At 35.2% G+C, this 22,366-nt stretch overlaps 4 protein-coding genes and 1 non-coding gene across 7 annotated transcripts; 2 read left to right on the top strand and 3 right to left on the bottom strand.

Annotated features, from left to right (window-relative positions):
* Positions 1-12: 12 nt before the first annotated feature.
* LOC138855643 (uncharacterized) lies at positions 13-1,034 on the bottom strand. The gene is made up of 2 exons (XM_070111723.1): positions 771-1,034; positions 13-646 (listed from the first exon to the last, which is right to left on the bottom strand). Exons 1-2 carry the CDS (start codon positions 799-801, stop codon positions 333-335), a joined length of 345 nt encoding a protein of 114 aa, XP_069967824.1. The 5' UTR covers positions 802-1,034; the 3' UTR covers positions 13-332.
* A 1,686-nt stretch (positions 1,035-2,720) lies between these two features.
* On the bottom strand, positions 2,721-3,545 carry LOC106626192 (uncharacterized). Of its 3 annotated transcripts, none has more exons than XR_011397034.1 (2): positions 3,505-3,545; positions 2,721-3,436 (listed from the first exon to the last, which is right to left on the bottom strand). It is a non-coding gene; the product is annotated as an uncharacterized protein (transcript). The 3 variants fall into 3 exon arrangements; XR_011397035.1 differs by having other exon boundaries at positions 2,721-3,421; positions 3,483-3,540; XR_011397033.1 differs by having other exon boundaries at positions 2,721-3,421; positions 3,505-3,540.
* A 1,523-nt stretch (positions 3,546-5,068) lies between these two features.
* Positions 5,069-6,161, top strand: LOC106620614 (uncharacterized). Its single transcript, XM_014239159.3, has 2 exons — positions 5,069-5,597; positions 5,659-6,161. The coding sequence occupies exons 1-2, from the start codon at positions 5,271-5,273 to the stop codon at positions 5,968-5,970; spliced, it is 639 nt and encodes a 212-aa protein (XP_014094634.2). The 5' UTR covers positions 5,069-5,270; the 3' UTR covers positions 5,971-6,161.
* Positions 5,987-6,570, bottom strand: LOC106620621 (U6 snRNA-associated Sm-like protein LSm5). The gene is made up of 3 exons (XM_014239168.3): positions 6,429-6,570; positions 6,167-6,363; positions 5,987-6,104 (listed from the first exon to the last, which is right to left on the bottom strand). The coding sequence occupies exons 1-3, from the start codon at positions 6,475-6,477 to the stop codon at positions 6,075-6,077; spliced, it is 276 nt and encodes a 91-aa protein (XP_014094643.1). The 5' UTR covers positions 6,478-6,570; the 3' UTR covers positions 5,987-6,074.
* A 795-nt stretch (positions 6,571-7,365) lies between these two features.
* On the top strand, positions 7,366-16,594 carry ssp6 (short spindle 6). Its single transcript, XM_014239253.3, has 3 exons — positions 7,366-8,243; positions 12,581-12,943; positions 13,009-16,594. The coding sequence occupies exons 1-3, from the start codon at positions 8,016-8,018 to the stop codon at positions 15,094-15,096; spliced, it is 2,679 nt and encodes an 892-aa protein (XP_014094728.2). The 5' UTR covers positions 7,366-8,015; the 3' UTR covers positions 15,097-16,594.
* Positions 16,595-22,366: the final 5,772 nt, after the last annotated feature.

Here is a 22,366-nt window from a genome sequence, read left to right as displayed (position 1 = left end):
AATAAAAAGAGCTTTAATATATTTTTCATAACACTATAATTATTTTTGTAAGTGAAAGCGGAAATTTAATTTGAACCAAATAAACTGTGTTAAATGTCTATATAGTACTTACAAATCGAATTATAAAGTGCATTAATTGTTTTTGTTTTTCTAATAAAAAAAATTTACAATAATAAAAATATTAACAAATACAAATACATGTTTTTGTATACGAAGTGGTGACATTAACACATATTGGCATCAGTCCACATTTGCATATGACCTTATAAATAAAAACAATTGTATTTGTTTCGACAATTACTTTTAATTATCCATAAATGTCGGTGGCATAATTAGACGCGCCTGGCTATTTCGGTCAGCCATCTGTCGTTACTTTGGTTCCATATGAGCGTGCCTTCCGATGGTATGGGAGCGTCCTTCTTCACGAGAGTCCATGTTTTGGTGATCGGGTCAAAGGCGAAATTCTTCGAGTTTGCTGGAGTCGGCGGTGGAGTGTTTATTATCAGTGGTTTTCGTGTGACTGGCACAAAAGTGGGCTTAGGACCAACCTGGGCGCCACCGCTTATCAATTCATACTCGGCGTTGGGATCGTTAGCGGGTCGGGGCAAAGCAGCAACAAGTGTCGCACAGCTAACTATTATTATGGCTGATCTCATTTGAAATATATATAAAAAAGGAAAAATTTGTTAGAATTAAACCATTGGCACTTTTGTTATTTACTAGATTTAGTACAATATTTATTTGTGCGCAACTTTACAGCCAAAACATACCAAGCGCGAAAGTATTCTTTAAGGTTTTCATGTTTTCAATTTCCCCAGAAAATATGTTGATCTTTCAGTTGAATATCTTAATTGGCACACTTTTTATAGATTTAGTTTTAGTTGTTTTTACATTAACCTATTTAATTATTTGTGTAGTGCTTTCGTGTTAATAGCGTCTTTTCTCTCCAAATGTCGATTCTCTACTGATCTTTCGAATCTACTGAGTTGCATAAAATTATAATTCTTTTGCAGATACTCGCTTGTAAATACACATTTATAAATATGTACATATGTCTGTATATTTATTTGTAGATTTATATGCTTGCCTATTGATCTTATTTACACTCATTAAGATGTGATGTTATGAGCTCTGAGTTAACCTTTTTGATTGCTTATGTCAAGAGCGCTCAAAACAATAAATATCCAATTCCAAAATATGGGCAATTTGAGCTGATCTTACAATATGTTACAATTATATCTGAGTAGAAAGTTTATTAGTGTGGGTCATAAAAACTAAATGAAAATTACCGAGAACGAATAAAAGCTTCGTAAATCAAGAAACCCACCACAAATCGATCGACGACTAATTTCGAAACTAAAATAGTTCCTCTATATGTCAGAGTGATAGAACCTTACGATTCGCCCTGGGACAAAATAGTTATGCTACAGCCAGCCACTCACTGAGGTAAAAGTCAAGTTATTTATATACATACCTACATACATATGCATGTTGTTTACACCGTTATATAGTTAGCCCCACGCGTCTAATAAACTTTAATAAAACGCTTTTTCATTTCTCACACTTAAACTTTCTAAGAAGTAACTATTTATTCAGGATAATGATGCTCATCTATCCCAGATGATGATCAATTCCCACAACAGCCGGTTCTGCGATACCGGAATTGACCCGGATTTTATCCGGCCAAGGGCTGTTATTTCGACGATCTAAAAAAAAAAAAAAAAAAAAAAAAAAATCTATCCCAGATCTATCAAAGTTTATTCTACAAAACTATAACATTCGTAGAGGTAAGATTGAGAATTATTTCCGTTTGATACATTTTTCTCCATAAAAGTTATTAAAATCTTTATTTTTTTAATTTAAGAAGACTTATTTTAACTTCACTTTACAAATTAAAAAAATAATAAGCATCAAAGTGTTCTCTTAAATCGTACATAAAAACATGTATATATTGAAATTCTCCCGCATGTTATAATACCGGTACTATAATTTATTTTTGTCCAAACAATGCTATAATATTTAATTTACTTTCAGAATGTCGCTGTGCAACGCATAAAAAGCGCAGACGTGCTGATGCATACCACCACTTTTTGCGACCAACGAGAGTACAGCATGTTTTATGTTTATTGTCCTGGTAATGATAATTTGGGATTGAAGCTATATTTATTTATACAAGATGAAATTAAATTTTGTGAAAACCTCCATTTCTGAGCAATGGGAGAATCGAAAGGAAATTATGAATTTTAAAAATTGTACGCGCATTTTTATCTAAAGCCAATTTTGTTTTTCTCTTAATTTTCAGACGGCTATTATACAGCGATGTTAAAAACTTCAACTAAAGTCTGTGTAAAAATTAAATTTATTTCATCGGCAGTAAGTTCGTTATTTTGTGAGGTCACACGATATCAAATTAGTTCAAGAAATTTTTTAATTTTTTAAGGAAAGAGAAGGATACATTACATTTTTCAAAAAATCTATCTGCTGAGCTCATACGTTTGGTTCTGCAAGAGTAAAGTACAAAAATTAAGGTAATTTGTTGGACAAGAAAATCGATAAAAAAATTTGTTATTATTGTTAATGTTGAAAAGTTTATACTTAAATTGCACATAATCGGGTCTACGTAACCGGAACGGACCCGGATTTTTATCCGGTCAAGGACTGTCAACTCGGCAGTATTCTTGCCATCTTCAACAACTACAAAAACCTTGAGCAAAAACTTCTAGACTATTTTAATAAATATCCCTAGTAATTCCAATAATTATAACAGTGATGTTATATGTATATGCTACGCAATTTCACCTTCCGGTATCGGCAGGCAAAGTGATTCTTTGTGCTTCTTCTCATTTTTCAATTGTTCTCAGCAAATGGATCACGTAACAGTCCAAATGTACACTCAAATACCCCTACGCAATTCTGCTGTGTGCAGTTTACCACATGCACATTCATTCGTCTTTGAACGCCAACATGTGTGAGATTCGGATCGAAGTAGAAACCAAACTGTTCTCTTAATGGTATATGTATAGTTTAGGTCCCCCAACGAAGGAGGCTGCGAAAATTATAATTTTTTTTAAATCGACTTATTTTGATGCGAAGATTACAAATCCGTGAGCGGAAAGTCGATTTTTTCAATAATTCTACTTTGTGTCCATAGTTCTTTTGCGTGCTAAAAGGAGTTCGATATAAAAGAACTATTGAAATCCCGGTGTGCGACAGACAGATAATTTTTTTTGAAGTGTGGTCGAAGATCGCTAGTGCGAAAAGGAGATCGACGATCTCCTATATTCGTCCATACCAGCAGATCGCTGCGTAAAAGAAATTGTGACTGTTACATTTCTTCAGTGTTTTTTTCACAAGAATATGTCCAACTCCAGCTACAGCTAAGTTACAGACATAGATTATCCATGGTTACAGAATTCTGCACCTGCAACAACAATAACTAAGTTGAAAAAGATGAGCAAAGTGTGTTAAATATACTTTTATACATAAGCTATTGCAAAAACTCACTTTCCGCTCAAGGATTTGTAATCTTCGCGCCAAAATCAAGGATGACATGATGCGAGACTCTCTCATTTTCGCTGATTTTTCTGTTATTCTCTTTCCCTGATTATTAAAATCAGGAAATTTCGAACAGCTGATGTCAAAAAAAACGGGATGCCAGAAATAAACCAGCCAAAAATAGCTAACAAAAGCAGTGCGAAACGAAATTTCAAGGAACGACACAAATACATTTGAATAACGTGCAACTAAATTTTATTTGTTAATTTAATTTAAAACGTTCATTATAAAACCATGATCTTTTATTATGACTTGTTTTGTTTCTTTGTTATAATTTTTTTTTTATTTATATGCAATTTTTTTTATGTTATATGATTTTTTAAAAATTTTATAATATAAATACACGTATATAGGGATGTATATGCGTTATATAGGCCTACTTGGGGACGGAGCACCTAAAAATAATATCGAAATGCAAAATACCCCCAATTTTTTTTTATAATACCCAATCCATTTTCGTTCGACAGTGGCATGATTGGCAAATGTTATAAAAAATGTGGGTTTTGACAGCTCTCTCTCGATTCAAAGAGTCTCGCATCATTTCATCCTTGCCAAAATAGCAAGCAAGATAGATAAAATGTTCCGAAACTCCTCTCTTTGCTTTCTGAGAGAGCTCATGAACTTTCAGTGCTGCCAAGAAAAACCACGAGTTCATGAGCTACTGAACAGATGACAACCAAAACAATGAACTACCACTAAAAATCCCGCAGAAATAAAATGCGAAATCAGTGGGTAATTTGTGAGATCAGATTTTTTGGTGACTTTTACGTATATTTCTAATCTTTATTTAAAGAGTTTTAATATAGCTTTGATTTTAAGAAAGAGCGTGTATTTTGTCGCAGAGTATTGTTTTGCTTAGCAGTACCAATAGTCAACGTATATACACATTTTGGCTAGAATTCCCAGCAAATGTTATGTAAACTTTGACTTCCGAATAAATTATCGAAAGATATTTGTTTATTCAGTATATAAAAACTAAGTAATGTTCATGTTTAACTTATTTAAAACTTGAAAATGTTTTGAAATATTAAAATATTTTATTAATATTAGTTTTAAAAGTAAATTTAGAAAATCTTTTGTGATTAAAATATCCACTTACATATATTTAGAAGTCATATAGGATAGATAGCTTGTTAAACTAATTTTAATTACGTATATTTTTCTGTAAAATGGAAACCGAAAAATACCCAAGAAATACATTAAAAAATCTCAAAACGTATTTCTTTCCACAGTGGCACCACTGTCAAATGTTATAAAAAATGTGGACTTTTACAGCGCTCTTTCGAATCAAAGAGTTTCGGTTATTTTATTCGTGTATAGAAAATATATAAGCAAATGGATCAGCTGTTTGCTGCCTAAGCAGGGTTGCATGGAATATATTAAAAATATTATGCACCACAATGTTAGATGAGTGATTTTTTTCGTACATCATAACAACTACTGTAAGTTAAAATTAAAATAAACTCCAAATAATATTAATGTAAAAATGTTAACAATAAAAATGTAACTAAAGTTTTTTAAACAACGGGTATAATTAACCTCACAAACATAGCCATATTCTTCATCACTATCGGAGGTGTCATTTGATCGTTTGACAATTGTTATTGTCAATTTAATTGAAGCAGTATTCAATTTAGTTTGTGCAACTTTCAGTTGAGAAAATATATTTTTATTGAGATCATCATTGTGCAATAAATAAATTTGAACAAATCAAAATGCGTTTAGTTGAGAAAAATGAGGAACGAGCTTTTATCATTGATTGTCTTAAAGTATACAAATCTCTTCCAGCCTTATGGAACGCCAAATCACCGGAATATCGCAAGAAAGATAAAAAGAATGAAGCGTATGAGATTTTAATTCGTAAATTTCGAGAGAAATATGCAAACATAAATCGGAAGGATGTGACCAAAAAAATTAATACGCTGCGAACAAATTTTCGAAAAGAAGTAAAACGCCTTTCACAAGAAAGACGAGATGTGTCCAAATTATGGTACTTTGACGAAATGAAATTTCTAATAGATCATATAGAAACAAAAGAAGAGGTAAGCTACCAACAATATATGCACAAAATAAAACTACATTTGCGTATATATATTTGAATAGAATTTTCAAATCATGTACGAGGACGGAGAGCCGTTAAATATAGAAATTATTGATGAGTCTTCCTCTACACTTCCTGACAAAAGTATTAAACTTAATAAAAGTGAATATGTAATGCAGTCGAGCGCTGTGAACAGCTCAAACCCTGGATCATTAGGCGAATATGAACTTAAGTTGGCCGAAACTTGGGCTATGGAACTACAAAAGATGACGCCCGAACAACAGATTTACGCTAAGAAAGCCATTAATGATATAATTTATGAAGGACAACTAGGAAATCTATACCGAGATTGTGTGCAAATTTACCCGCCATAAATAAGACGCGAAAAACTTGTTTAACCTTGAGTTGTATTCAATAGTTCGTAATGCTAAAGTTAAAACTCTAAAATATAGATGTAAATTTTCTACCACGCGTCATTTCATTCCGGTATATCGCCGCCGGGCACTAACTATAAAAGAAAACATGTAATATTAATATAGAAATAAAAGCAGAAATCTTTAAATCATTTACCATTGTTATGTTGTTGCCATTAAGCAGGATTTGGTCGAGTTTAGTTATACGCCTGCCTTCTGCCGTGTTCTCGTATTCTGTCACATCATCCAACAACATATTTACAAAATCATCGAATCCCAACAATGTACCAACCATCTCTTTATCGTTCTTCATTATAATGTGAATCCGAGATCCAATACATTTGTCCACAAGTTCTGTGCAAGCAGTAAACAATAATTGTGGATGCTAGAATTTGTTAAACGCGATGTAGGATACTTACCAAGTGGTAATAAAGTTGACACATTTGAAGGTGGTGGTACGGCAGTCATATTTCACTTGTTTTATTTATTAAATAAATTTTACAAGATTTCTAATAAAAACTTTGAAAGAAAAAATAAAACGCGATTTTCATCTACCAGCTGTAACAACTGTCATATTTCATGCCGCTTGCGTAGGGTTGTCTACTACCATTCCGACATTTAAAGTTTTTTGTTTACAAAGAGAGTAATCGGTTAACGATTAGATTATAAAATATCAATTTAATAGATATTTGATCATAATAAAAATTTTAAATTTTCAGTGTAAAATTTAAATGTTATAAATATTTCCTAGATTTCTTAACTTATTATGGAGAATTACTTTTACAAAGAAGTCTATGAATATGTTTGAGTTTAAGCTTAGCTATATATAATAACAAAATAATAAAAAGGAAATATGCCAATGATAATTTATTAATTGATTCAATTTTTTTGTTCTATATTCAAATAATTATTTGATAAATCCCTTCAACATACCATAAACAGCTGCTTATCGATAGCTTTGTTTATTGTCCTCTCTCCGATACCTAACGCCTGCGCATAGGCTAACAATTTCCAATTGCAACATGTGCGCCATCAAATCAGTTGTTCAAATGTACTGCAGTCAATATACAAAAATTCATACAGACATAATATTTAAATGCTTATAGATATATGTATATGCGTGTATATAGTACCGTTATAGTTGGGAGTATTTCCGCTCCTCACTGTTGTGCAGCATTAATGATGTGAAAATACATGTAGTAATAACTAAATGTTGAGGTGGTTGCTTTAAATAAAACATAATATGATATGAACTCAACGACAAACATATGTACATATGTATGTTTTAACCAGTATTGTATTGTAGGTGGCATTTGGGCATGACATTACCAATTTTGCCTTTTTGTGGTTAAAGGTACCACAGTATAGCCTATGACTTCGGCCTGCGCAGAACAACGAGCGGAAAGTGCGATAAAAATTGTGTTAAATTAAGAAAAAATCTATAAGCATTTTCAATAACATCGGAAATATTTATTAAAAAGCTAAAAAATCTATAGCGAAAAACTTGTAAAAAGGGGAAGCCGGAAAATATTAACATTTGCATATTGAATGAGTAAACCCAGTGGAGCGTGAGAAGTTTTTATTTCTCGTCGCTGTTGCTTGACTTGTGTATTTTTGTGCGTTTGTGCGGGCAGATACAAACATAAATATGTATATGCATATATGCATATACAATTAAAATCTTCAATACCAATTATATAACATTAGTGACGCGAATTAAATAAAGTACATAAAAAATATCCGAAATATAGTTGAAGAAATCCAAATCTGTTTTACCATAAGAGCAAGTACTAATCAATAGCATATCCCCATACATATATATTGTGTATCCAAGAATATATGCAACTAAGTTAATCCGGCGATTTATATTTCATAGTTTGGCCACAGTCAAAGTCTTATATACAAAAAGTAAATAAATATGTAGCGGTTATATAGTGAATAAAAGTGCAATTGCCAAATTTTAACTCATTTAGAATAAAGGAAAGAATTAATAATTGAATGCGAGTATGGCCACGGTTAATGCAAATACTATCAGTACCAGTTGCCAAAGCATCGTCTCGGCTGGCGGCCCGAGCGCTGGCAGTTTGGGTACGATTGTTATTGGCGGCGAGACACCGGCCCAACAACGTTCCACAACCCACTATGTTAACGGTACGGGCAGTTTGGGCCGCCTCAAGTATCACAATAAGCACAAGAGTTTGGATGCCAGTGATGAGGAGCTCGACTATTCACAGGTTTGTGCGCTAACAGCTCATATTGTATTGTATTGCAAATATATTTGTATATATTACATATTTACGCACATATTTGGTGTTCTAGTGCATGAATCTTGACGACTGAAATTACGAGGGGAAACCCATATTGCAATGCGCCTATTAATATTAATAGTAATTTAATTAATTGTTATTAAAAATTATTTTGCACCCAACTGTGCAACAAATATTTTAATTATCATTGCAATCGTTTAATACCGACATTTTTATTTTAGTATTAGTGGTTACTAATTAAAGGATAACTGGTGAAAACGTTTACTATTTTTCTATTATGAGGTCAAGAGTTTAGGTTAAGTAGAGTGGAAAATTGGAACTGTTAACATCATTATTAGTATATACTTGTATGTTAGTTTTAGGCATTTTTTTTATATAATATTCTAAATGCATACATAATAACTTTCGATACTTTTCCATATTGACCATAATGAATTTAAGTCATGAAGCCAAAAACCATGTTGCCATTAAAAGTAAAAAGCTATGCACATGAAAAGATTTTTCAGTTGAATGGCTTTTCACTAGGGTTGTTCAGTATATGGTATTCAGTTTATTTTTGTAGTTGTAAATTTGTGATACCCTGCTGTTTTGAAAGCAGCCCTGTTGGTAAATTAAAACTGCCTCTTCAGTTATAAAATAATTCTTATTTTGTGGCAGTAGTAAATGAAGTAGAAAAGTACCAAATTCGAATATTGTTCTTACTCTTACTCAGCTAAAAATAATATATTGTCTTGGAAACTAGTAGCGAGATTATGTTAATTTTACTATAAAAATATTTTATACATTTAATAATAACTGATGAGTAAATCAGATGTCATTACAAACATTTTTTATGACCAAAATTCAAAAAATGTCAAAGAAATCCGATTGCACATCTCATCCGCCAGCAACGATGCGTTTGATGTCGATGTAGGGTCCTCAGCTACTTTGTCAACCATCTCTTTTGCGATCTTTAGTCGACGTCGCTTTGTAAATAGTTTAGTTCTTTTCGCACGACACACTTAATACCCCAAACATTAAGCAAAATGTGTTGAGTCCATAAGAGATGTTGAGACCCTCTGCCATCGCTCTGATGCCAACACGACGGACGTCTCGCATGAGGCAGGTTTCCGATGACTTTACGAACTTCACTGACCGATTTTTGCTACTCAAATATTTGTGTACGCAATAAGGGAGACTGCCTAAAACACTTCTGCAACACTTTCAGTAATTTCGTAGCCCTGATTCTATTGGAAATACAAATTCAAGCAAACTCGTTGTTAAATTTTTTTCTGCATGGTAAAAATCGCCAGACAAACCCTTCTTCGTAAACAAACAGTTGCCAAACATACACCCACTGACATATGGAGATCAAATTTCACAATAACATAGAAAATGGTTTCAAAAATCAGTCCGGGTCAAATTTGATCCGATGGTATAGTATCCTGTTTTTGTCGGTTAAAGTGGAGGTGCCTAACTAAAATATGGTAGTTCAAAACGCTCGTTCACACTTTCACCAAATTCTTACTTATTTATAAAGAGTCAAAAGAATCAAACGCGCGTACCACATGGGTCAGCAGTGTCAAACTGTGGCGTGATACGTGTGGTCAAGTGCATTTGCACGGTTCAATCAAGTGTTAATAATCGGGAAAGCAGTGTCTATGGCGTATGTTTTTAACTGAGTGGTTAGCTGTTACTTCATATATGTTAATACATATACACATACAGTTTAAACATAAAAATAATTGTACTATGAGTTTAAGCTGACAAGTTAGCCCCAACTCGCTTCTACTCGACCTCTTTTAGAGTAGAAAGAAAAGTAAATGAATTAGCAACGATATACCAGATATTTATTTAAAATTTTAATAAAATGTTAGTTTCGTTAGTTTAGTTTTGAAATAGATATATAACTTCCTTATGAATCACAAAAATATAGATTTATCAGTAGTTATATACAAAATAAATATATTTTTGTAACCTTTATGCGTTCAACTCATTAAAAGTTGAAGGTTTAACGCGCCACTAATAAATACATACAAAAATATGTATGTAAATACTTATATACTTAGGACTGGGTGATATATATTGACATATGTATGCATATATGCATGTATGTATGTATTTAAAACATACAGTTTGTGAAAAAATGTACTTTGCTAGTTTATGTTTTGTATACGCTCAACTATAGTTACAAAACATATACATAAATATGTATTTATGAATGTAGGGTTGAGGGGACGGCTTAGAAAAAGTTGTCATTAACTAACGAGAATTTTATGCGCTTAGATATGATGAGCAATGCCTCTGGGTGTGACAACAATAAAAAAAGAAAAGAATTTCAATGAATACGCATTACACATGCAGTCAGTATGCTAACTAAAAGTATGAGAGGGTTTTACTGCGGCTTTTTGTTTATTAGAATTTTTGATGGGTTCGCAACATGAAAAGACTTGCCAGTATTCTGGGTATTTATGAAAAAAACAACAACACATACTTACCAACCCGTGAATTGTTTCGTTCCCAAAAGCTCACCTTGCACCAGAAAGGTTTTTACTCTGAATCTTAGGATAATTATTAATTTAAAAATTTTAAAAATTTATCAAAATAGTCCTTACTTCAGTGACGGTCACTTACTTTCACTAGTACCTTCTGCTCAAATATAAACGAGACTGGCTCAAACAACAAAAACGGTTAATTATTCTTCAATATTTATTTTATCCCCTTCTAAATAGTCACCATTAGAGGCGATACACATATGCCACCTTTTTTTCCAATCTTCCTAACACTTCTGGTAGGCCGCTTTAGGTATGGCTTTCAGTTCCTTCTTCGAATTCTCTTTTATGACTTCAATCGACTGAAAATGCTTTTCACGAAGCGGCAATTTGAGTTTAGGGAAAAGAAAAAAGTCACACGGTGCCATGTCGGGTGAATACGGTGCTTGCGGAACAATATTTACGTTGTTTTTGGTCAAATTATCGCGTACAAGACGAGACGTATGAGCTGGATTTTGGAACAAGTCGAGCAGACACAAGTCTCATGCCCAAAACATCGTGAATAATGCTATGAGCGGATCCATTTGTTATGTTGAGCTCAGTAGCTATCTCTCTTTCAGTCACACGAATATTTTCCAACATAATTTTCTTTACTTTTTCGACACTTTCTTCGTTTATTGACGTTGCTGAACGACGGTCATGGGGCAAGTTCTCCAGCGATGTACGGCCGTCCTTGAACGACTTATACCAATCAAAAATACGTGCACGTGATAGGCAAGACTCCCCATATGCCTTCTGCAACATTTTCATTGCGTCCGTCGCACTTACTCCATTGGAATAACAAAATTTCAAACAAACACTTTTTGCTCAACGTTAATTTCCATAGTAAAATTCGAAAAACACACCCGAGGTTGACTTGTTTATAGTGCCTTAAAAAAAAAACTATGTGACAGATCGCGCTCAAATTTGACATGTAAACATATAACAGTCCTGCCAACCTAAGCAAAAAAAAGTATGGCCATATGTCATGTCCTTGTCGAGTTATGGATAAAGTCTCGTTTTGCGTTGAGCAGAAGGTATATTCTAGAATTGAGATGGTTACTCTCTCTCTCATTTTTTATCTTTGTTGCAAGAAACTCTCTTAATAACCATCCGTAAGGTTTCCCTTAGCGACCGAATCCAAGTCAATGCATTTTTATGGTGGAGGCACACATTTTTTCGGAAAATTATTCTGCAGGGCTTTATTCTGCAGGAAACTGTTTACTTGTGACCGTTTTACCCCTCTCTAGGTAGTCGATGTAAATCGCACCTTGTGAAACCCAGAAAACGGCAGTTTTCATCTTTACGGACAATAGGACAGTCGTAGTCTTCTTTGGAAGAAGTTCACCGGAGGAAGTTTACTGTCTCAACTTTTCCTTGGTCTCTGGTGTTTACCAGTGGAAGCACATTTTGTGGACGTTAACGCAGAAATTCCTTCGTATGGCGCTTAAACAACATTAAACTCTGCTGTGAAGTGGTCCAGAATGAAGAAACGTGGCAGCCAACTCGCAGAAGCTTTCTATGCTCAATATTAGATGCAAGATTTAATCCACGCGGTCTGCTAAAACGAAATCGTAGACCTTTTTCTTGCATGAACTATTTATTATTAGTTAATTTTGAGGGCACTGAATAACGGGTGAGAATAGGAAGTTTAATAGCGCGGTTAAGCTTTTAATGAAAAATGTTTTTTAATAATATATAACTTTGGCAATATTGGTTAAAATGCATGCATTTAAATATAGTAAATCCTTACGTTTATAAAATTAAACTCACTTCTCTCACACTCTCTTCTAGTTGTCACAATCAACGCATATCATTGGACGTGTTAGATCGGAACGTTTTCTTGCAACGAAACCCGATGAAGATCGTCGTAGACGAACCATTATCATTGAAAAGAAGAATGACTCATACGGCTTCACACTGCAGAGTTATGGCATACATTATAAGAAGGATCAAGAAGTAGAAATGATTACATACGTCGATTATGTGGAATATGATGGACCGGCTTATAAGGCTGGCATGCGCGAAGGTGATGTTATACTCTCTATAAACGGTAGTGATATGGAGAAAGCAGATCATAAGACAATAGTCGATTTTATAAAGAGCTGTGATACGCGAATGCGTATGGTTGTGCTTTTTGAAGACTGTGTGCGTAAGGTATGTATGAATCCATAACATATTGTAGTAATATTTTGTTATAATCACTTTCCTGCCACTGACAGGTGGATCTCCACATGCGCTACATACAATTACAAAACTTACTGCACAGCAAAATGAATGAACTGGAACGAATTTGTCTGCGAGAACGTGAACTACTAGAAGGCAAATGGAAGACACATAGCTTACCGGCGCGCAAAAAAGCCACCACGTCACCGACTGACGCCGAAAGCGGTACCTCGCCAACAGATGGTGAAAATTTACCATACTATCGTCCCGCACTTTCCACCGAAGATGTTCCCAGCATGGCAAGATTTCAGTCACAACAGCAGGCCATCATACCGCCACCAGCACAATTTACGCTCACCTATCATTACTTGGATCCGACCTATCGTTATGTAATGAAACCGGTCACATCCAATAGCAGCGGCGAACATTTAGCTAGCTCCAGCGGTGGTGCTGATGGTATACAGCGTAGTCCAAGTGATCAGCACTTCATTTTACGTCATACAGAATCGCTTGACACGGCCACAGGCTTAGCAAACCTTTCGCATCGTAGCATCTTGAGTCAGCCACAGAGCGGAGCCAGTGCACAAGCACCAGTACCGCCACCGCGTACTTGTGAAAAACATAAACCACCAAATAAACAGCACTCAGTGGAACAACAGCATTACCAACAAAAACAGCAGCACCAACATCAACAAACCACAACGCCGGTTATGGCACAAAAGACACACAAATCCGCAAAACATTGCTATGGTCATTCATGCAATCCCTGTATCGGTCACTTTCGGTGGAAATCGGCCGAAAAAGCAGCAGCTGCCGCGGCTGCAATGGGTGGTGCTGGCGGTATGACCGTCACTGGTGGAAATGGGAATGGTAATGGAGACAATATCAGTTTAGATGCGTATGATCTGGCAAGTCCGTGCTGTGATGCGCATTGCGTGCCAACGCGACGTCGTACACGTCATAAGGAACACACACACAAACATAAACATCGTGATCGTGAGCGTGATTCCAAGGAACGTCAACCTAGGCCTAAGTCGCAGACTTCACACACCTCACCCGGTGTCACGCGTCATCATATGCATCATCATCACCATCATAACACACAGGACATGTTGCAACAGCAACCACAGCAACAGCAGCTACAACAACAGCAGCAGCAACATCATCACCATCATCATCTTTCACCACAACAACAACAGCAACATCAACATCTGCAACAGTCACAGCCACAACCACACGGTAATTGCGATTCTCACAATGGCAGCATGCGTTCCCGTTATTATGATTTGACCACCGGTCTAATGAGCCACTGCAGTCTGCATTCTTGTACTTCGAGTGAATTCGCGCCGGCGGACTCTACGTCTTACACCACGTCGCTGAGTACGGACACTTTGTATTGGGACCCAAAGAGTGAGCACTCAGCATCACGACAACACTCCACCAAATCTCGCCAGTCTTACCAACAACACGCGCAACAACATGCACAACAGTCACAACAACAGTCGCAATCACAACACCATCAACAGCAACAACAACCGACGGCGCACGTGCACGGCGTCTATCAGCAACGTTATCACATTACTGCCACCCAAGTGCAACCTTCGCAGATCTATCCACAAGCCACTTACGTGCAAAAACCGAAGTCATGGGATAATCTGACAACCAAAGCGGTAGGCGGTTATGGCATTGGTTATGGCTACTTGGACACAGTGACCGTAAAACCCGCTATGAAACTGCAAATCGCACAACAACGTCATTCCATACCACGTAAAAATTCCTATGGTCGCTATTCCACTTACACTGACGTCGAAAACTATGCGCCACCGCCATCACAATTTGTCGAAGAACTTATTACGACAACGACAACAACGAAGATTATGGCTAAATCAACGGAAGAACTGATTGCAGCACCGGTGCCGCAAACAACTTGTGATTGTATGACGAAGCAGCAGCAACAAGCTCTCAAAGCGGCCCAATATCAAATTAATCAGGCGGCAAAAGTTTCGCATCATAACAACTGTCAAATGGGCTACTATTCACATTTACCACGCCCGACATTGGACGCGGGCACTTCCACAGTGCAGACGACAACAACTGGTGTTTCGGGTGATGTGGCGACGGTATCCGAAGTGACACGATTGTAGGCAACGCTCGTTTAGACCAATCTAATAGGAAAGCGAAAATTGGTCTAAATTAGAATGGATTACATTGGAGAGCGTGAGCTAGTAGAGAGAAGGAAAGGGGATACAAAAGGTACATGCAGTAAAAATCGGAGACACTAAACTTGGGAAGTTATACAAGATTTTCAAACGAAACTCTAGAGTTTTGGTTTAGGGCTATGGACTTAATATCACCACAAGTTGGTAGGTTGTTTAAAATTTTTCTCTCGGCAAGTGACCGAATGAAATTCCGATTATCGTCGGTATAAAAAGGCACTAAAAAATTAACTGCAGTTCGCAAGTAAATTAAGTTGCTTACAACACTATACCAAATTTGTTGCTTAACATCGCACTTATTTAAGATTTCAACTCAAAATTTAGCACAGCTAAGTTACACAGAAGGAACCGTAAATGCTTATACTTCAAGCTGCTGTGAGTCATTTGGTAATAGTCATGCCATAAGTGCGCTCTAAGGATTATACGATAAGGGAGCATTTCGATAGAACTATAGAAATTCATGAAATAATCGTATAAAATATTCTTTAGGAAAACCGAAATGTATGTATCAAATACCGCTGAGATATAAAAACTGTGCTGAGAATTTTATATAATAAAGCAGTAGTACATCAGTTCAGTTAGGAATTAGGTTAGATTAGAATGCCAAATCGTAATTTTGAAAGATATAGAAACAGCTGATTTTAAAAATAAACTGCCTTGGTTGGGTATATTCCCACTATGAAGATAATGCCAAATTCCATCTCGTACAAAGTTTTCTGCATACTTACTGAAGGAAAATTATGTTTGAAGAAGGGTTTAAAAAGAAAAGTAAAATGGGAAGTTATGGCTATGTTCATTTCTAGTAACATATACAATCTAAGACATTAAAATCTTTAATGAGACAAAAGAAACTATATAACGTACAGCCAAATATATTGATATATTATATTGCACAATATACTAAACTTTTACTCATCCATTACATACAACGATATTAAAAGAAAACGAAACGTTACAAGAGCCAGTTTTTAAGCATTTTTAAACGACACTCTCGAACAAATTTTTAGAATGTAAAAAAAGACTCGAAAAGTAAACAATGCAATAACAAATTTGTAGGAGTTTATATGTATATGCATATAGTGTTTATGTATGCCTGTATAGAGTAGAGCCGTGCGCAATTTTTTAAACCAACCAAAAAAAAAAAAATAATAATAAAAATAGAGTTCCGAAACAGTTACTTTAAAGTTCAAACAGCCAAATTAAAGATATATGCCATAAAAAAAAACGATTTCGTTTATACAGTGAAGAAAAAATAATTTTTATAGTTTTTTTAAATCATGGTAACTTAACTATATTTACATACATGCTTGTATGTTACATATGAAATGTTATAAATAGTGCTCATATATAACCAAAGATATATTAAATTTTAACGTAGAAAAACAAAAGTAACGATATAAGCTTGCACTAAACTGTGAATATGTTTTAAGTTAAAATATCCCCTATATATGTATATATTTTAGCTCATTATATTTTTTATTGAAGACTGAATTGCATGCCCACCTTTAGGTATATGCCAGCTAAGCTTAGCAATTTAGTTGCAACAAATTTCACAAGATTTAACGGAATAATTAAAGGCAAATAATTTTATTTAAATAAATTGTGATATTACATAGCACATACTTAAATATTGTATAACATACTTGTAAAGTCTCTATGACTATGTGGCCATAAAGGCGACATGTTTTTCATCTTATGTCTGTAGCCGCAATTTTTGCATTTAGTTAACAATATTTAACAAGCACAAGAATATTTATAAAACTAAGGAATGAACAAAATATATAAACACGCATATACTTACACATATGTTACGTATGTACGTTCATACATACAAAGCGTAAGTTACGTAATTAAAGCGCATATATAATAATACTTTACATTTTTTATGAGTCACACATCATAGCTGTGAAGTACTTATATACATACAGTAAAGAGTACATATGTGTTTAAAATGAATAAGTTGCTAATAATAAATTCTGTTAAATACAGGAAAAAAATGTATTCGTGTTTAGGAGCTAAATATCGCTAATATGAATTTTTTTCAAATCACTATTGTACGAGTTGAAAAGATAAGGAAACTGTTAAAAGAACCAATAGAAATAATCTCTAGGAAAACTAATGTAAAGACTAATAACTAGAAGCTCTATTAAGGATTTGATCGGAGACATGTTGGTTTACGACATCACCCGTCCATGCGCTGACTACTCACTTTATTTCATATCTATATGAGCGCGTTTTCCCAAAAGAAGTGGCACAATTCTGACAACACTACAAAAGATATTTAAAATCTGTAATTTGTTGCTAATTCACAAAACAACTAACTATGTTTTGGCAGGAGCTTTTTTGGAAAATATATATTTTTTTAATTTTTTCAGTTTTTTATACTCTTGCAAAATGTTTTGCCACAGAGTATAATAGGTAACTTAACCTACTCCCAACTCAAGACTCTCCCACGGAACCACCTGATTAAGTATTATTTCGTGGGAGTGATAAGACATTTAAGTCTCCTCTATAGTACGGACTGACGGACGTCTTTCCATATGTCTTAGTTTTGTCATGATTGAGGCTGCCGCTTCGCTGACAGCTTTGCAATTCTCACTGGACTGACACATAAGTGTCGTCAAGTTTTCCACCATAAAACTACCATCGAGTGAAGTTTTAAGTTTTTCCCTTGTACTCGAAAAGCGAGGGCAATAAAAGAATACATGCTCAGAGTCTTCTATGCACTCTGTACACATCGGACAGTTCGGACTAACATCAAGATGGAATCTATACAGGTAGCTTCTAAAGCACCCATGTCCACTTAGTATTTGGGCAAGGTGGAAATCCAGGTCCCATGTCGTCTGTCTATCCACGGGTGGATGTCCGGTATAAGTCTGTGGGTCCACCGTCCTTTGAGCGAGATTTGCCACCGCTGCTGCCATATTGATAAGCTTTTGACTCTCTCTGCTCTTTTGGCTCCTATAGACGACTCTGGTAACTTGTTTACTCGCGCGAATTCGTCACCCTGGTTATCAATGGCATCATCATACTGGCTATTACTTCCGCAGCCTCGCTGGATATCGTTCGGAAAGCACTGATTACTCTTAGTGCCGACAGCTTTAACGTTTAACGCCTGGATCCATATTGGGGCCGCATATAATACAACCGATCTCATTACCTTTGCGAGTAAAAATCGCCGGCTGGAACGTATGCAGCCTTTATTTCCCATCATTCTTGATAAGGCGTTGAGGATTTTGCTTGCTTTACCAGAGGTGTATTCTAAGTGCTCCTTAAATTTAAGCTTTGAGTCTATTATTACTCCCAGATACTTTAGTTGTGGCTGTGATTGAATCTCACACTCCCCTATAGTGAGAGATATTCGTTCCTCCACTTTCCTAGTACTTACTAGCAAGACTTCTGTCTTGTGCTCAGCCAGAACTAAACTCCTTGAGGAGAACCATTGCCGCAGACTATTGACGCATTCATTGCATTTGCTCCGGAGGTCATCTAGCTGTTTAGCCACTGCTACCACTATAAGATCATCTGCGTATGCGATTAATTTCACGGATACTGGTTGGTTTATTCTTAGCACCCTATCATACATCACATTCCATAGAAGGGGGCCTAAAACCGAGCCTTGCGGTACTAAACTCGAAATAGCGTAGCTCTTGGTGCCTTCATCAGTGTCAAATATTAGTTGCCTGTTTTCAAAATAACTTATAATAATGTTTACAAGATATTGAGAGCGCGTATTTCATACAGAGCCTTGAGTACAATAGGTATGTTCACCTAAGGGTTGTTTGTATCACCTAAGAGTAATCGAGGTTATATATAACATATACATATATACGGTGTACTGGTATGAACTGAGTGCTAAGATACAAATGTGTTGGTAGGGAACAGTTTGGTTGGCATGACATCTGTCAAACATATTCAATAACCTTACAGTCATTGAATAAACAACATCAAATTTTGATTTGCGGTAAGCATAAATTTTTTGTTTCCATTTGAAGAAAAGTGCTGCAGAGTCGCATCGAATGCTTGTCGAGGCATATGGTGATCATGCTCTGTCAGAATCAACCTGCAAAAGATGGTTTCAACTGTTCAGAGATAATGATTTTGATGTGAGAAATGAAGAACGTGGAAGACCACCAAAAAAGTTTGAAAACGCCGAACTGCCAGCAATATTGGATGAAGATGACACACACATGAATTGAATGAAAGACAAACGGAAAATCGAAAAAACACTTGTGAAATTTTGCTTCAAAGGCACGAAAGAAAATCAGTTTTTCGTCGAATTGTCACTGGCGATGAAAAATGGATTTATTTTAAGAACATTAAACGGAGAAACTCATTGGTTAATCCGGAACAACCATCAACATCGACTGCAAAAACAGATCTATTCGACAAGAATACACCTGTACTTAAAGCAAAATCGGTTCAGGATACAATCAAAGTACTTGGAAGCTGCTACCCCAACCGTCGTTTGCACCAGGCTTGGCAATTTCCGACTACCATTTGTTTTCATCGATGGGACACGCATTGGTGGAGCAGCACTTCGATTCCTACGCAGAAGTCGAAAATTAGGTGTCTGATTGGTTTGTTTCAACAGACGAACATTTCTACAGACATGGTGTCCAAAAATTGCCAGAAGGTTGAATAAATTTGTTTACTTTAATCGGAGAAATACACGCCTACTTCCTATATAACACAACTTTAAATTCCATATGATTCTTTTCCACCAATGAATATATCGGGATTAAACTTACGCATTCTCTGGAGGTTAATGAATATACCCTAGTAGCCTTCTTACACATAGAGGGTGCTTTCAATAACATCTAGCCTAGGACCATACTGAGCGGGCTTAAAGATTTGGACATCTCTGAATCTCTCAGAATATTGATTGAACAGATGGTCACGAGCAGGACAATTATTACAACGCTTCAAGCTTCAACGATGCGCCGGTATCACAATGGGCCTCCCTAAAGCCTTAGGTGCGTCGTCAGATAGCCACACTACCTACCCTATCTTTTAGCGTATATATATTTATGTAGGGCAATATGTAATAGTATGTTCGAACCGAATTGAAATCCTCTTGAAAACACATTAATATTAATAGTAGATATGCTATAGATATGCTATAGTTTTATACCGGATATATGTGAAATTAGCCTACGAATTACTCCAACTCCCATATACTGCATGTAATGATCTTCGTTATTCTAATAAACCCTATGCTGAATATGTCGATCAGTGTACATATGAGTTATATATCTATAAATATGTTCTCGAGTATATCTGAGCAATTCTAAAGGTTAATGCAAGAAACTCAGACCTATCTTTGCCCCAATATATCCTGTATAGTGATTTCCGATTTTTCAGCAGACTTTAAACCATTTAGTTTGGTCAAAATGTTTGATATTTTCATGAAATTAAGTGAACAAGTTTGTGCGGCTTGGAGTGATTGGAGTTGGCCTAGACTTTTGTCAAAACCTCATATCCGATCCTCTAGTAGAGGTTTACCACATAAACATAATACAAGTATATTAAATTTAGCCTTTCGCTTGAGTTTATATCACATCAGTGGAAGATGATTTTATTATAATTTTAGCTGAGGCGAAGTAAAATATAGCAATAAAACTAAGTATGTCTATGGCTCATAATATAACTTTATAAAATATTAAATTTGTTTGTAATCCATTCACGATTTCGAATAATGACAGTTTAATTCTTTCGCAACATTGCATCCTGAACAGCGTCCAGGGCTACGAAGTTTGTAGTTTTTGAGATATCGATCTGAAATTTTGCACACGTCCTCTCTCCTCAAGAAGTTCCGCATTTGCCGATATCGGACCACTATGCCATATAGCTGCATTACAAACTGAACGATCGGAATCATGTGCTTGTGTGGAAAACTATTTGACTAGAAATCTTCTCGAAATTTAGCAAATATTATTGTCCAGGGGAGCATATAGATGCCATACAAATTAACCGTTCAAAATCAAGTTCCTACAAGGAATATTTTGTATTTGTGAAGGGCTTCGGTGCAATCCAAGTTAACATTTTTTTAAGGATATATATTTTAGAGGGTCTCCGACTCTTCGTTTTGGGTATTACAAACCACGAACTTAATATACCCTGCTTAGGTTATAAATATTAAAAACAGATTATAAAAAAAATTTAAAAACAATGTACTACTTTTATATTTTCAATCAAGAGAAAAATAAATCAAAAATACTTTTAATTCTTAATAATAAATAATAATTAAACGGACAAATAATAAAACAAAATAATACTTAATTAAAATTATAAGTATTGTAATAAGAAACTAATGGTAGAAGTAATACAAATTCGGAGAAGTACTTAAATTCGACCTGCTATCATAAAAGTAAACAGACTAAGCTAACATGATCGGGCAGTTTGAACGACAACTATATCCTACGGTGACCCGATCTGACCAATTTGTTTGAAGATTGTTGCGTTGCCTAGGTTCGTGCCAAATTGTCTGAAGATATCTTGTAAAATAAAAAAGTTTTGTGTATGGAAACTTTTCTTGTGTTGTAAACAAAGGTTGTTGACTTTGCTAATTATAAACAAAGGTAGTTTACCATAAAATGTGTGCAAAAGGGTCATTGACACCATACAATGTAAACAACGGAATCATTGACTTCAGAATGTGAAAACAAAAGGTTAATGGACTCCTTAAAGTGTAAATAAAGTAAAACACTTTTTTTTTCAAGAAACTTGTCATTACTCGGAATCGCCTATATCGGATCACTTTAAGATATAGTTGCCATACAAAGAGCTCGGTCAAAATCAAGGTCTTGTATGTACTTTTTAATTTGACAATTTATCTTCACGAAATGTGGCATGTCTTATTGTCCAAGGAACTACTACAAATATATTGTTCAGATCGGACCATTATAGCATATAGCTGCCATTAAAAGTGGTTGAAAAATATCAAGATAAAGGTTTTGTATACCCTTTATGCTGTAAGAAATTACGCTGTGAAGGATATTCGAAACTCGGTGCAGCAGATGTAAATGTTTTTTTCTAGTTTAATATAAAGATTTGCTAGACCTGAAGGTATTTCCCTGCTTTGATCCTTGCAAGTTACAAGAGTTTCGTTACACCTGCATTTAGTACTACCTTACTTGTTTTAACTTGCAAAATATGGTCAAGAAAAGCACTTTTTAAATCGCTGCAATTATGTCAG

Source organism: Bactrocera oleae, chromosome 6 (genome assembly GCF_042242935.1).
Source record: "Bactrocera oleae isolate idBacOlea1 chromosome 6, idBacOlea1, whole genome shotgun sequence".
NCBI classification, from domain to species: Eukaryota; Metazoa; Arthropoda; class Insecta; order Diptera; family Tephritidae; genus Bactrocera; species Bactrocera oleae.
This window is presented reverse-complemented; position numbering and strand designations above follow the sequence as displayed.

What these genes read in the sequence shown, in the direction of transcription:
- LOC106620621 (XM_014239168.3), bottom strand. Translation starts at nt 6,477, where the DNA reads ATGACTGCCGTACCACCACCTTCAAATGTGTCAACTTTATTACCACTT. An exon ending in GTCAACTTTATTACCACTTG is followed by an intron (nt 6,364 to 6,428) that starts GTAAGTATCCTA and finishes CTGCTTGCACAG; the next exon opens with AACTTGTGGACAAATGTATT. An exon ending in ATGGCAACAACATAACAATG is followed by an intron (nt 6,105 to 6,166) that starts GTAAATGATTTA and finishes TTTCTTTTATAG; the next exon opens with TTAGTGCCCGGCGGCGATAT.
- LOC138855643 (XM_070111723.1), bottom strand. Translation starts at nt 801, where the DNA reads ATGAAAACCTTAAAGAATACTTTCGCGCTTG. An exon ending in AAAGAATACTTTCGCGCTTG is followed by an intron (nt 647 to 770) that starts GTATGTTTTGGC and finishes AAATGAGATCAG; the next exon opens with CCATAATAATAGTTAGCTGT.
- LOC106620614 (XM_014239159.3), top strand. Translation starts at nt 5,271, where the DNA reads ATGCGTTTAGTTGAGAAAAATGAGGAACGAGCTTTTATCATTGATTGT. An exon ending in ATATAGAAACAAAAGAAGAG is followed by an intron (nt 5,598 to 5,658) that starts GTAAGCTACCAA and finishes ATATTTGAATAG; the next exon opens with AATTTTCAAATCATGTACGA.
- ssp6 (XM_014239253.3), top strand. Translation starts at nt 8,016, where the DNA reads ATGGCCACGGTTAATGCAAATACTATCAGTACCAGTTGCCAAAGCATC. An exon ending in AGGAGCTCGACTATTCACAG is followed by an intron (nt 8,244 to 12,580) that starts GTTTGTGCGCTA and finishes ACTCTCTTCTAG; the next exon opens with TTGTCACAATCAACGCATAT. An exon ending in TTGAAGACTGTGTGCGTAAG is followed by an intron (nt 12,944 to 13,008) that starts GTATGTATGAAT and finishes TGCCACTGACAG; the next exon opens with GTGGATCTCCACATGCGCTA.